This window comes from Panicum hallii, chromosome 7, assembly GCF_002211085.1.
Source record: "Panicum hallii strain FIL2 chromosome 7, PHallii_v3.1, whole genome shotgun sequence".
NCBI classification, from domain to species: domain Eukaryota; kingdom Viridiplantae; phylum Streptophyta; class Magnoliopsida; order Poales; family Poaceae; genus Panicum; species Panicum hallii.
Window position 1 is genome coordinate 41,492,380 of NC_038048.1, and position 12,968 is coordinate 41,505,347.

At 56.3% G+C, this 12,968-nt stretch overlaps 2 protein-coding genes and 1 pseudogene across 2 annotated transcripts; 1 reads left to right on the top strand and 2 right to left on the bottom strand.

Annotated features, from left to right (window-relative positions):
- Positions 1 to 431: 431 nt before the first annotated feature.
- On the bottom strand, positions 432 to 2,636 carry LOC112899279 (subtilisin-like protease SBT1.2). Its single transcript, XM_025967686.1, has one exon. It carries the CDS (start codon positions 2,634 to 2,636, stop codon positions 432 to 434), a length of 2,205 nt encoding a protein of 734 aa, XP_025823471.1.
- A 1,999-nt stretch (positions 2,637 to 4,635) lies between these two features.
- On the bottom strand, positions 4,636 to 6,868 carry LOC112900807 (annotated as a pseudogene).
- A 3,424-nt stretch (positions 6,869 to 10,292) lies between these two features.
- LOC112899282 (rop guanine nucleotide exchange factor 3-like) lies at positions 10,293 to 12,941 on the top strand. Its single transcript, XM_025967691.1, has 7 exons — positions 10,293 to 10,821; positions 10,921 to 11,037; positions 11,126 to 11,280; positions 11,388 to 11,462; positions 11,571 to 11,858; positions 11,951 to 12,283; positions 12,388 to 12,941. The coding sequence occupies exons 1-7, from the start codon at positions 10,518 to 10,520 to the stop codon at positions 12,505 to 12,507; spliced, it is 1,392 nt and encodes a 463-aa protein (XP_025823476.1). The 5' UTR covers positions 10,293 to 10,517; the 3' UTR covers positions 12,508 to 12,941.
- The last annotated feature ends 27 nt before the right edge of the window (positions 12,942 to 12,968 follow it).

Genomic DNA, 12,968 nt, shown 5'->3' on the forward strand with positions numbered 1-12,968 from the left:
TCCTTGCTTGGGCTGGCCTAGTCTTGCTTTGACTGGTGGGTCAAGAATGCTCGCTAAGCTACTAAATATGCTCCTCTAAAAAAGAAGCTACTAAATATGTGCAACAAAACCTTTCAAAAGAAAAGGGCACAATTCTGCCCAAAAAGAAAAGAAAAGGGCACAATACTACAAGTCTGCAAATACAATTAGGATTTAGAAATTCTAGCAATCTCATAAACCAGCACACCACGGTTACAATCAAGCTAACACGTGTCTAGCCAGACCAAACTCTTGGAGGTTGCCGATTTTTTATCAGGAGGTGGTAGCGCGTGTGACTACCATTTTTTATCAAGAGATCAACTGAAACATGCAGGATTACCAACTAAGAACTCGAATAAACTGTGTGCACGAGGAAGGAAAAATCCAGGAGGAAGATGAACAGTTCCTATCGATCAGGCGAAGGAGATGGACACGGGGCTCCTCACGGTGTGCTTGTCGGACACCCACTGGAGCGAGCCCTGCACGAACTTGGCGCCCGTGCTCTGCCCCCGCCACACGGACACCGTGAAGTTCTGCACCTGGTTCGCGGCGGTGAACCGCAGCGAGCTCGGCGCGACCTTCACCTGCACGATGCCCGGCAGGTTGACGCGGGGGTAGTACACCGCCGACGCCTCGCCGACGTTCTTCACCGCGCGGCTCACCACCACCGGGGCCGTGGGGTTCGTCGTCAACGGGAGCGTCAGCGAGATGGACGGGTAGTTCAGCATGCGGTCCGGGATCACCGTGATGGCCGAGCAGTCGACGGAGCGGCGCGCGATCACGGAGACCTCCTGGCTCGTGTACAGGCCACAGAGGTAGCCGACGTAGTCGGCGGGGGCGATATCGTAGACCAGGCCGGGGTCGATTGCCTTGTCCGGGTTCACCTGTCCGGCGCCTGTGGCGAAGAAGTTGGCCTGCTCGTGCTGCTCGTTGACTATTAGCTTCCCGGATCTGTCGGTGGGGTCGGCGGTGGTCATGATGGCGGACTTGATCGCCGCCGGCGACCAGTCAGGGTGCTTGCTCTTGATCAGCGCGGCGATGCCGCTGAGGTGCGGCGTCGACATGGACGTGCCGGATTCGAAGTTGAAGGTCGGCCGCTCGGGGAAAAGGGGCGCCGACGGAGGGCCGACCTGGAATGGCCACGCCGCGAGCACGCTCACGCCGGGGCCTGTGATGTCGGGCTTCAGGATGCCGGGGTTCTGGACGCTGGGCCCACGCGAGGAGAACGAAGTGATAGCCGGGGCTGGCGACGTGCCAAGGACGGTGCCCTTGAAGATGATCTGCGCCACCGGGTTCGCCGTCGAGTTGATGTACTTTTTGATGTTAACTCCGGCGTCGTAGCTGACGTGCGACGCCGGGAGGACGTGCGCGTCGGCGATGGTGCTGTACCCGTCGGCGAACTGGTTGGCCATAATCATGCCGAAGCCACCGGCTCTCTTCACCTCGGCGCCCTTCTCGAGCCTCGAGACGGCGTTGCCACGGTCGCAGAGCACGATCTTGCCCTTGACGTCGAAGCCGTCCAGCGAGCCGTTGCTGCAGAAGTTGGCGTCGGGCGTTGAGCTGGCGCCCGCGTAGACCAACGGGTACGTGACGGTCGTCGAGATGTTTGGCTGGTAAACGGACTCGCCATCGAACGTGGCGCCGTTCCCGAGACGCACCTGGGCAACGATCAGACGGTCCATGGTGCTCGCTGCGACGGTGAGCATCCACGGCGCATCGTTGGATAGCGTGCTGACACCTGGGCCGTCGTTGCCGGCCGCCATGCTGACGAACACGCCCTTCTCTACGGCGCCGAACGTGCCGATGGCGATGCCATCCCTGTAGAACGGCAGCGTCGGCCCGCCAAGGGACAAGGAGAGAATGTCACAGCCGTCGCCGACGGCCACGTCGATGCCGGCGAGGATGTCGGCGGTGGTGCACTCGTCGCCGCACACCTTGTACATGGCGACGTGCGCGCGGGGCGCCATACCTGAAGCGGTGCCGTAGCCCTGGCCGAGCACCTGGGCGCCCGTCACGACCGCTCCCGCCGCTGTGCTCGACGTGTGCGTGCCGTGCCCGTCCTTGTCGAGCGGGGACGGGTCCGACTCGAAGGAGCGCGCGCCGATGAGCTTGTTGTTGCACGCCGAGGCGTTGAAGTCGCAGCGGCCCTTCCACTTGGCCGGCGGCGGCGGCATGCCGTCGCCGCTGAAGGAGGGGTGGAAGGGGTAGACACCGCTGTCGAGCACGCCGATGATGACGCCCTCGCCGAACCCGGAGGTGTAGTTCCTGCCGCTCTGCGGCAGGTCCAGCCCGAGGAACTGCGGCGTGTGCGTCGTCAGCAGCCTGTGCACCTGGTTCGGTACCGCCGCGACGAACCCGGGCATGCCGGACAGCGCCTCGAGCTCCCGCTCCGTCAGGCGCGCGGCGAAGCCGCTCGCGACGTGGTGGTACGAGTGGACGAGCCGCCCGTCCTCCGGGAGGAACGTCCTGTACCACGCCGTCCGGTCGTCGGCCGTGCCGAACACGTGGCTCTCGCGAGGATGCACGTGGACGATGAACGTGCGGAGCTCATCGCCGGCCACCGCGGCGACGACCGCGACGAGAAGGACGGGCAGCAAGGCGAGCTTGAACCTTCCCATGATGGCTGGCTTTGCTCTGAGCTTGTGTGCTAGCGTGCGTGGCCTTTTTAAAAGACCTAGCTACCTGCCGAAATGTTCCATTGTTAAAAGGTTCCAGGGATTAGATCAGCGTTCCTGTCGCTGTAGGCAAAGCCGGAGAAGGCCGGCGTCGTTCTGGCCGTGGCACGGAGCTTTGGAGCCGTGCCAGTGTTAGGAGATGTTTGCAAGGACCGTGGGGTCGAGTTTACGATGTGGACACGGATCGGTCGCTTGGGAATTGCCGTGTCGCGATAGGGAGGGATTAGGACGACTGTTTGAGGCTGCCGCCCGAGTTGTCCGTGACAATCACAATAGTACAGAGCTAGATGGCAGCAGGTAGAGTCCAGGGGTATCATGGCTCTTGTCCCCGTTCCGCGAGCAAGCATCTAGACCGTATCACAGCTTGTGTCTCGGCGTTTCGTCCATTGCAAGAACGAGCGATGGATTCGGTACGGAATTTGCATCGGCATTGCAAGACCGTGTTGTTTTATCGGATGTCTCCGAAGAGACAAGACCGTGTTGTTTTACTGGTTTTGTCGGACAGGGCATTTGCTAGTAATTCAGTTCACCGGTTGGAAGGTGGTCGGCTAGTCTTTGTTACATATCTTCCAGCTGAAACTTTAGTTTGGCTATGAAGTTTGACGTTGTTATATTTAACATACCCTGCCTACAGCAACTGTTGCTTAATTTTCCCCAAGTTCTGACATATCTGTGCTCATTTTTCTTTTGAGGAACCCCCCCCCCCCCCCACTCTCTCTCTGTGTATTTGAATTCTTGCTCTTTAAGCATGTGATTAATTTTTTTTTGCTAAAAATAGTGTGTGATTTCTTCCACTCCTAATCGTTTCGCTGGTGTAGAATATCGCATCACTTAATATGGTACTAATGTATTTAAGATTTCTTTTCCAAAAGCGTCTACACGTGGTTTGTGAATAGGAGTGATTTGTATAGTTGGTCATTCGGGCCGTCCGGCACGGCACGGCGCTGACCCGACTTGGCCCGGCATGATTAGGCCCGGCACGTCTAGACACGCTTATTAAACGGGCCGTACTGTGCCCGCCCATAGGCCAAGCTGCCGGCCCAAGCATGGCACGGGGGAGTTTTAACCGTGACATGCCGGCTCATCAGCCCGATTGGCCTGTTAAGCCCGTAGGGGAGGGAAGGAGAACAGGGGAGGGGAGGAGTAGGCGGTGCCGGTCGCGGCCCAAAGGAGGAGGCAATGCCAGCGGCCATGCGACGACGCGGCCCTCGCCGCGGCGAGGGGAGAAGGCGGCGCTGCTCGTGGCCCGGAGGAGGAGGCAATGCCGGCGGCCGCGCGTCAACGTAGGGAGGGGAGAAGGGAGGTGAGCAGGGGGCGCCGGTCGCGGCCCGGAGGAGGAGGCAACACCGGCGGCGACGCAACATGGGAAGGAGAGGAAGGCGGCACCGCGTGAGAAGGGCGGAGGGAGGGGCGAGAGGAAAAGGAGGTGGTAGCCAGGGTTTTGAGGATTGTAGTATACATTTATGGGCTGATGCGGGTGATTTTTATTGGGCCGATTGTTAATCAGACCGAGATCGTGCTGACCATCTAATCGGGCCATACCGTGCCGGCCCACGGGCTAAGGGAGCGGTCCAAGCACGGCATGAGGCCCGTGCTAGGCCGGCCCGGGCCCGATTAACTTCGTGCCGTGACGGGCCCATGACGGACCAAAAAGCCGTGCCATGGGCCGGCCCACGGGCCTCAAGCCTGACGGCCAACTATAGTGATTTGCACTTAATATTCATAAGCATATGCACAAAACATATTAAAGCTGCCAAGGTGTGCGTGTGGATGGGAATCTACTGGCTCAATATCTCAATATCTCAGAGATATTAATATTCTATAATATGATGTAAGATTTTTTGCAGAAATGCATTTCTAGGGTGAGCACTGTGTTTAACTTCTAGCACCCTAGCTAATATTTCTCGATGCACCCAGGACCCATATCATAATCATTTTACGATTATAAAGAATGCAAGGGAAGACCCAGTTTGCATGCAAAATAAGCAAACATCTGGCTACACAGAGCAACAGTATCAAGCGAAGGAAATGGATCGATGGGGCTCCTGACGGTGTACGTGTCTGACACCCACCGGAGCGCGCCTTCCACCACCGGAGCACCATTCCGCCTCGGCCACACGGTCACTTTGAAGCTCTGCTCCTGGTCCACTTGCGTGAACACCAGTTCGCGCGGATACACGCCGACGGTCACGGCATCGTCGAATACGTCGACCGCCGCGCGGTACGCCGCCGGCACCTCCCCGACGTTCTTCACCGTGCGCTCAACGGCCATAGGCGTGCTCCAGTTCCACGTCCGCTGGAACGCGACCAAGATCGACGGGTAGTTCAGCATGCTCTCCGGGATCACCGTGACGGCCGAGCAGTCGACCCGCTTCCGCGCGACCACCGAGACGTTCCGGCTGCTGTACAGGCCGCAGAGGTAGCCGATGTAGTCGCTGGCCGCGATGTCGTAGACCAGGCCGGGGTCCATGGCCTTCTCGGGGTTGACATGGCCGGCGCCGGTGGCGAACAGGTCGGCCGGCACGCGCTGCTCGTTGAGGATGGGGTTGCCGGCGCGGTCGGTGACGTCGGCGGTGGTCATGATCGCCGACTTGATCGCCGCCGGCGACCAATGAGGGTGCTTGCTCTTGATGAGCGCCGCGACGCCGCTGAGGTGAGGCGCCGACATGGACGTGCTGGAGTCAAAGTTGAAGGTCGGCCCGGGTAGAGGAGATGCCGTCGGCGGACCCACCTGGAACGGCCACGCGGCGAGCACGCTCACGCCGGGTACCGCGATGTCGGGGCTTTAGGATGCCGGGCTTGTGGAGGCTAGGCCCACGGGAGGAGAAGGTGGCGATCGACGGAGCCGGTGACGTGCCGAGGATCGTACCCTGGAAGAGGATCTGTCGCCGTGGCGTTCGCCATGGAGCTGACGTAGGACTTGATAGCCGAGGCGGCGGCGTAATCGACGTGCGACGCCGGGAGGACGTGCGCTTCGGCGATCGTGGTGTAGCCGTGGGGAAACGTGTTCAGCAATATCATGCCCGCGCCGCCGGCGCTTTTTACCACGGCTCCTGGGATGCGGCGCCCCGGCTCGCTCCCAAGCTCGCAGAGCACTATCTTGCCCCTGAAGTCCAAGCCGTCCAGCGAGCCGTTGCCGCAAAGCTCGGCGTATGGCTTCCCGCTAGCGCCAGCGTAGACGAGCGGGTAGAAGGTGGAGGCCGAGACATTAGCAGGCTGGTACGCCTACTCGCCGTGGAAGAAGAGAATGTTAACAGTACCAAAACAGCCCAATTTCGTAGACTACATTTAATTTCGTCGGCCAAATACAAACCGATGAAAATAATAAAATTATTTCGTCAGTTTGTGCAAGCCGACAAAATTAGAAGTGTTTTCGTCGGCCTGGCACGGGCCTACGAAACAAATCCTATATTTTCGTCGGCCTGCACGGGCCGACGAAACAAAGTCCATATTTTCGTCGCCTGTTCGAGGCCAACGAAAATACATCTAATTTCGTCGGCTCAAATCTGGCCGATGGAAATATCGATACCCTAATTACCTGCCTCCCCTCGATTTGGTTGTGTTGCCTACACAGCCGCCCTCGCCCCCGCCCCAGCGCCCCGCCGCCACCCTGCGGCCCCGCGCGGCTCCCCTCCCCGCCCGCGGCCCACCGGTGCCGGCCCAGCGGGCCCTCACCGCCGCCGCGAGATCCCACGCAGTGGCACCGCGGCCTGCCGCCGCCCCGCGGGCCCCCGCCGCTGGCCCAAGTCCCACGCCGCAGCCCGCCGCCGCCCCCGAGGCCCGACACCATGCCCCCGTGGCCCGCCGCCGACGAAAATATCTACCATCATTTTCGTCGGCCACATGGGCCGACGAAAATACGTTGCATAGTTTTGTCGACATCTCTGGCCGACGAAAATATTTACGCTCATTTTCGTCGATTTTATTCCGTCGGTTTATTTTCATCGGCCAACTATTTTCGACAGCTTTTCAGACTATTTTTGATGATTTGTGGCCGACGAAAAGCGGACCGTCGAACGGATGGACCGGTCCATTGTGCATGTGGCGACGGTGAGCATCCAGGGCGCCTCGTTTGAGACGGAGCTGACGTTCGGGCCAGAGTTGCCAGCCGACACGGTGACAAAGACTCCCTCTCGACGTCCCGATGGCCGAGGAATCGTATTTTTGCATTGCATTGGAATAAAAAAAGAGAGGATAAATTGCATTGCTGGGTTGCTTTTGGCCCGCAGCTGCTTTCATTCTCGTTGGGTCATAGATGACGATTCCTTCACCGCCTTTTTTTTTATATAATAGCGATCCATAAAAAAAGGGATAAATTGCATTGCATTGCATTGGGTGGGCCGAAGCCGGACCGCCACTTCCCCCATTTTCTGGCAGGCCTGGTAAATCAACAGTTGGAATGGGCCTGCTATGTCAAATTCAATTCGAGAGAGCTAGTTTCCTGGCTAACTGGCTGTGTGAAGAAACGGGATTTATTACTTCCCATTTTCCTGATTTAGGATTGCTATAAATCTGTCAAGTCGAAACTCAGGAGATCAGCACAGCTTCTTTGAATTGTTTTGAGAGACATACTTGCTGTTCTGAATGTTACTAGGTTGTATGTTTTCAGGGTCTCGAGTGAAACTGTTTCAACTTTCAGGTATGGATAACATTTAGAATTTTAAACAACTGCGATGGTCGAGGAAAACAAGATACCTTTAGTGAGCTCCCTTCCTGAAAGAGTTTTCTGAAATTGTTGGGCGCTTTCACACTGCCTTCTTTGTCTACTGTTCTTTCCTCAAGCGACTTTACCCATTGCTCGCATGATGATCACAGGCACCGCAAGTGAGAGTGCTGTTCATTTTCTGCCATCTTTCATTAAAAAGATTGTCCTGTTTGGCACTTGGGATTTCGGTTGTATCATTTGTTCCCGCGCATGGATCATTAACTCTTGTCAGATATCTTTGACACTAATCGAAAAATGATCATACTAGCTAAAGCAGACACTAAAATGATGCCTGCCACTGTTCCGTGCTTGAAGGGGACTGCATTCTCTTGCCAGCTAGCTTCCGAAGAGCATTATACTAATAAGAAATGCTTCATGCACGAGAGATTTAACTATTGAAGCCATATTTAACACAAGCACTTAGAATCACATCCCAGGAAGGATTTAGCATTTTAGTTAGGTTAAAAATCTAATTGTTTACGCTTGTTTAGAAAAAAGTGATATTGGCGCCACGAGACGTGAATGTGCTTACATTATAATAGCAACGGTTTGCAAAGTTGGATTGTTGCGAAAGGGTCGTAATCTAATGGTTACAAGAGCTGAGCTTTAGTAGTATCTTAGATCTTGGGTTTGACTTCGCGTTTGAGTGTCAATCTCGAGAATTCGCCGGCTCAGTCTTCGAAGATGCTCATAGAGGTAGAATTTGCATATGTGCGTTTACAGAGGTGAGTATGTGTGCGTTGTGAGTGTCTGGGTTGTACTGCGTAATTAAAAAAAATTAGTAGGAAGCATATTTTAAGAATTTGTACTAGTGGATTTTCTCAGGACTGCCTTGAAACGCCATACCTATTTCTGCGTGCTTCAACTTTGTTCTATTTTTCTCATTTTCTATTTCGAGAATTTCTAGCTTTCTCCCCTTTCAAAATGTTTTTAGACAGTCCATCATGTCAAACTGTCCTTGGTTCCACTTTGTTTCCGGCAAGCTTCCTAGTGTGTTTCTACGCGTTAAACATCTGCACCTAACGAGAAGAAAGCGTGGAGGCCTTATTAGATTACTAGTAAATAGGCTTAGAAGGTAGTCATGGCGGCCACACCGGGCTCACTACTCAGGCGCACGGTGGCTGCATAAGCGCATAATATCTGGCATCTCAACTACTGCTGATGGAGTGATGGGGCCCGGGTGCATGGAACTATTGAGAGCACCCAACCTTATTACAATCTGGAAATGTAGATTGCAATTTGCACCCAAAGCTAGCTGTGATGGCACAAGTTGGATGCTGCTTCCAAATTTGGATAATTCTACCAAATTTTAAGCCATCACTACCTACAGGGGGTGGCAAGACGAATTTTGTTGCTCCATATGATTCTTCGTCAAATAAAAATATAAACCATCTGCTAAAACAACGCAATCCTATCTAATCCAGGATGCTTCCTTTTAAATTCATGAAGAATAAAAGAGAACTGCAAATAAAAACTCTGCCCATAATCCTCTGAATTTTAGTATAAACAGACAGCACCGTTCAGCAAGGAGCCAGACTAACCCAAACAGGCAACACAGGTTCATGAGCACAGAACAGACCTAGCAGGACTAGGAACGTGGCGCTATCTCGTAGGCTATCATGAGCCACACAACCCAATCAAAAGGAGTTGGCTAAGCGTGCTTAGAATAAACCTAAAAAAAAGTCCCGTCAGCTAAGCTCGCCAGGCATGGTTCATTATACTAAGCAGCCTCTCCTCTGCATGAACTCGCTACGGCGGCTGCGCTCTGCCCGTACTGTCACAGCTTGTCAGCTCCCAGCTGCGACTTGCGAGCTGTGGAAACCCAAAAATGCCCTGCTTTCTTGTGCTTTTCTTCGCTCGCACCGGACAGAGCGCCTTCGGATTAGGGCTCCTTTTTCTCTTTTCAGAATCAGCCCGGGTCCCTTAGAATTAGGAGTATCCGCAAAGGCTAATGAGCAGGAGACGGGACCGAGAAAGCAACGTCTCCTTCCGTGCTCCGTCCATGGAGGGCGACGGGGCGACGGAGACGACGAGGGGGGAAGAAAGACGGTAGTGATTGCCCCTTTGCGGTGCCAATCCAGGGGTCCCGGCGCACGCAGGCCGCCGGTCATGATCGGGGACGGGGGACCTTTCGCCCTTTGCCGTCCGTAATGCCGCCATGATGCCGGCGACCGGCATGCTCGGCGACTTTGTGCCAGGGCGACGGCATGGCCCCCGCTGCCACATGGCAATTGGGGCGCTTCCTTTTTCCTGTAGCTCGGCAGTGGCCGCGGCACCGGCACGGCGGCAGCGCGTCCGTCCAGCCTCCCCTGCCGGGCCCGAAATGCCAGCTCGGGCAGCGCGCCGGGGCTATTCTACTGCCGGATGCTGGTGGCTTGTGGCTTGTTTACTGACGCGAGTCGCAGAGATCACATGATTAGCTCGGTGTGACAGTGTTGATCATGGCAGGAGCGAGAGTGATGGTCCGATGGAGTGTGCCAGTGTGTCTGACAGAGTGAGCCATTGGATCCTGCAGTCGTGTGCTGTTTAAGGAGACAGAAGCTGCTGCTGATTAGACATTAGTGTGCTTAATCGCGGCGCTGCCGTGTTAACGATGCTCATGATCGCATGTCGGCAGAGTGTGAGCCCTGTAGCTTTGCGGCTGTTAATGGTGTCAGTCAGGCACAGTGTGTTGGATCTGAGCCTGCCTCCCCTGCAGGCCTGCTGGTGTTTACACGTTTCAAAGAAAATTTTGGCGGGTAGACAGAGGTACGGGATGAGCAGAGCAGGGGAGGAGGGGCATCATCGGCATCGAGAAAAGCGAGGGAATCGCACGCTTCCCCCTTCCACCGTAAAGTAGGGGCCGGGCGTACCTCATCGCCGTCATCGTGGGCCTCGGCACGGCGCGGCGACGCCACTACTATTTCTCTGCTGGCTCAGGCTGCTGCTCATTCCATTCCCTGCACCCCCCCCTCCTGCCACTCCGACCGCGTGCCGCCTGCCAGCGTCCTAGGCGACCCCCTGCCCTGTCCGCCACTGCGCGAGCACAGCCGCGTGCGCCGGCCGCCACCGCGCCCTCGCCGCTCAGCGCGCGCGCGCACAATTTTCCACCGACCAGAGCGAGGTGGAGCAGCGGTGGGATGGAGACCCCGTCGTCGACGTGCGACGAGGGCTCCGAGCTCGACGCGCGCTCGCAGTTCGACTACGCCGACTTCGACGACCTGGACCGCCCGCCGCGGGGTCACCGCTGGGAGCCGTCCTCCGACGTGTCCTCCGAGTGCAGCGGGGAGCCCGGGAGCCCCTACGGCTCGTCGCCGTACCCGCGGTGGCCGGTGTGCGCGCTCCCCGCGCGGGTGCCGAAGCCGCCGCCGCCGCTGCTCAAGAGGCTCAGCACGACGCGGCGCGCCGGCGGCGGCGTCCGTGAGGGAAAGCCCGGCGACGGCGGTAGGTCCCGCGTCCCACGCCGGAAGGCCTCTCTGTCTCTGGCTTTCGACAACCTTCTGGACGCTGCTGGATTGCTGATTACTTGCCCTGAATTCGCAGAGCTGCAGCTGATCAAGGAGAGGTTCTCGAAGCTTCTGCTGGGCGAGGACATGTCCGGGAGCGGCAAGGGTGTCTCGACCTCCGTCGCCATCTCCAACGCCATCACCAACCTCTATGGTCAGCAGCGCATGCTTATCCTTGCTCCCCAGCCCCGCCTGGTTAGGAACAGAGCACGCTAATACTCATGGCCTCCTCTTGCTCACAGCCACCGTTTTTGGGAGCTGCCACAGGCTGGAGCCCCTGCCGGCGGAGAAGAGGTCCATGTGGCGCCGCGAGATGGACTGCCTGCTCTCCGTCTGCGATTACATCGTCGAGTTCTTCCCTTCCAAGGAGATCCTGCCCGACGGCACCACCCGGGAGGTGAGAATTGAAGCCGCACAGCTTGAGAGCTGACGCGTTGATGCTATTCTGGAAGAGTAAGCTTTCTGCCGTGACACTGATCACTGACGCATTTTTCATTTTTTCAGGTGATGGCGACCAGGCCGAGGTCCGACATCTACGTCAACCTCCCCGCCCTCGAGAAACTCGACGACATGTTGCTTGTAAGATCTAAGATTCGTCCTGGGCTATGAGATGGACTTGAGCCATAAAAGTTGCTGTTTGTCCAAATTAAGCGTGGCCTAAATTGTTCTTATGCACTACTTGTGCAGGAGATTCTGGACAGCTTTCAGAAGACTGAATTCTGGTACGTTAATGACAAGGGGCAGAAGGATGATTCCGTCGCGACGCCGTGCCGTCCGGTGAGCCAGCGCGGCGATGAAAAGTGGTGGCTGCCCGTGCCGTGCGTCACCAAGCCCGGGCTGACGGAGACGGTGCGGCGAGACCTCCAGCAGAAGCGGGACTGCGCGAGCCAGATCCACAAGGCGGCCATGGCCATCAACAATGACGTTCTTGCCGAGATTCGGATCCCGGACCTGTACAAGCAAGCACTTCCCAAGGTAACTTCAAATCTTCTTTTGATAGATACCAGGAGTTGCGATTCAGAAACATCTCTGAATCTGAAAAAAGGTATTCTGAATTCCGATTTCAGTGCGGGCGTGCGAGCGTGGGGGACCTGATCTACCGCCACATGTCGTTCCCGGGCAAGTTCTCGCCGGAGTACCTCCTGGACTGCCTGGAGATCTCGTCGGAGCACGAGGCCCTGGAGGCGGCCGACCGCGTGGAGGCGGCGATGCACGTGTGGCGGCGGAAGGCGAGCCAGAGCCACTCGAGGTCCCCCTGGAGCGCGGTCAAGGACCTGATGGAGTCCGACAAGAACGTGATGCTGGCGAGCCGCGCCGAGGACGTGCTGCTCTGCCTCAAGCAGCGCTTCCCCGGCCTGTCCCAGACCACGCTCGACGCCAGCAAGATCCAGTACAACAAGGTGAGTGAGCAACTTCAACCACACCTCAATGCAGCAGCAGCAGCAGCATCTCATCTGCATCTCAAAGTTTCTTACGGAGCTTGTGATATGAATGGATCTTGCAGGATGTTGGGCAAGCAATCCTGGAGAGCTACTCGAGGGTGCTGGAGAGCCTGGCGTACAACATCGTAACCTGTATAGATGACGTTCTCTTCGCCGACGAGGCCGCCAGAAAGATAGCATGAGTGATCATTTGTTCATTCTTCCTGCTTGATCCGGGAAACCAAAAATAAGGGGGGTCCATGTCCATGATCCATCCACAGAATGTATATTATGCCATAACTTGTAGCAGTAGTACCATCTATCAATGGAAGATAGCACGAGCAGTTAAACACCGTACTCTACTCACCTAGTGACCTAGGTAGCCATGTCTGGGGTTTCATCCCAATGGTCCCTCAGGGCCTTTGCATCCTCTGTCATCACCATGGATGCCAGGTGTCACATCTGTGGTCTGTGTGATTGCAGTATCAGCAATCAGCTGAAGTAGTGATTTGTGAATCTTTTGATACAGGGCAGCTAGAGCTAGGCATGGGCATGGCCTCGGCACAAGTTCATAGTTGATATGATTCACCAAAAAATTCAAGTATTTTTTTACAGAGAAGCAATATAGTTTATCTCACTATCTCATAAACAAAGGAAAACAGTA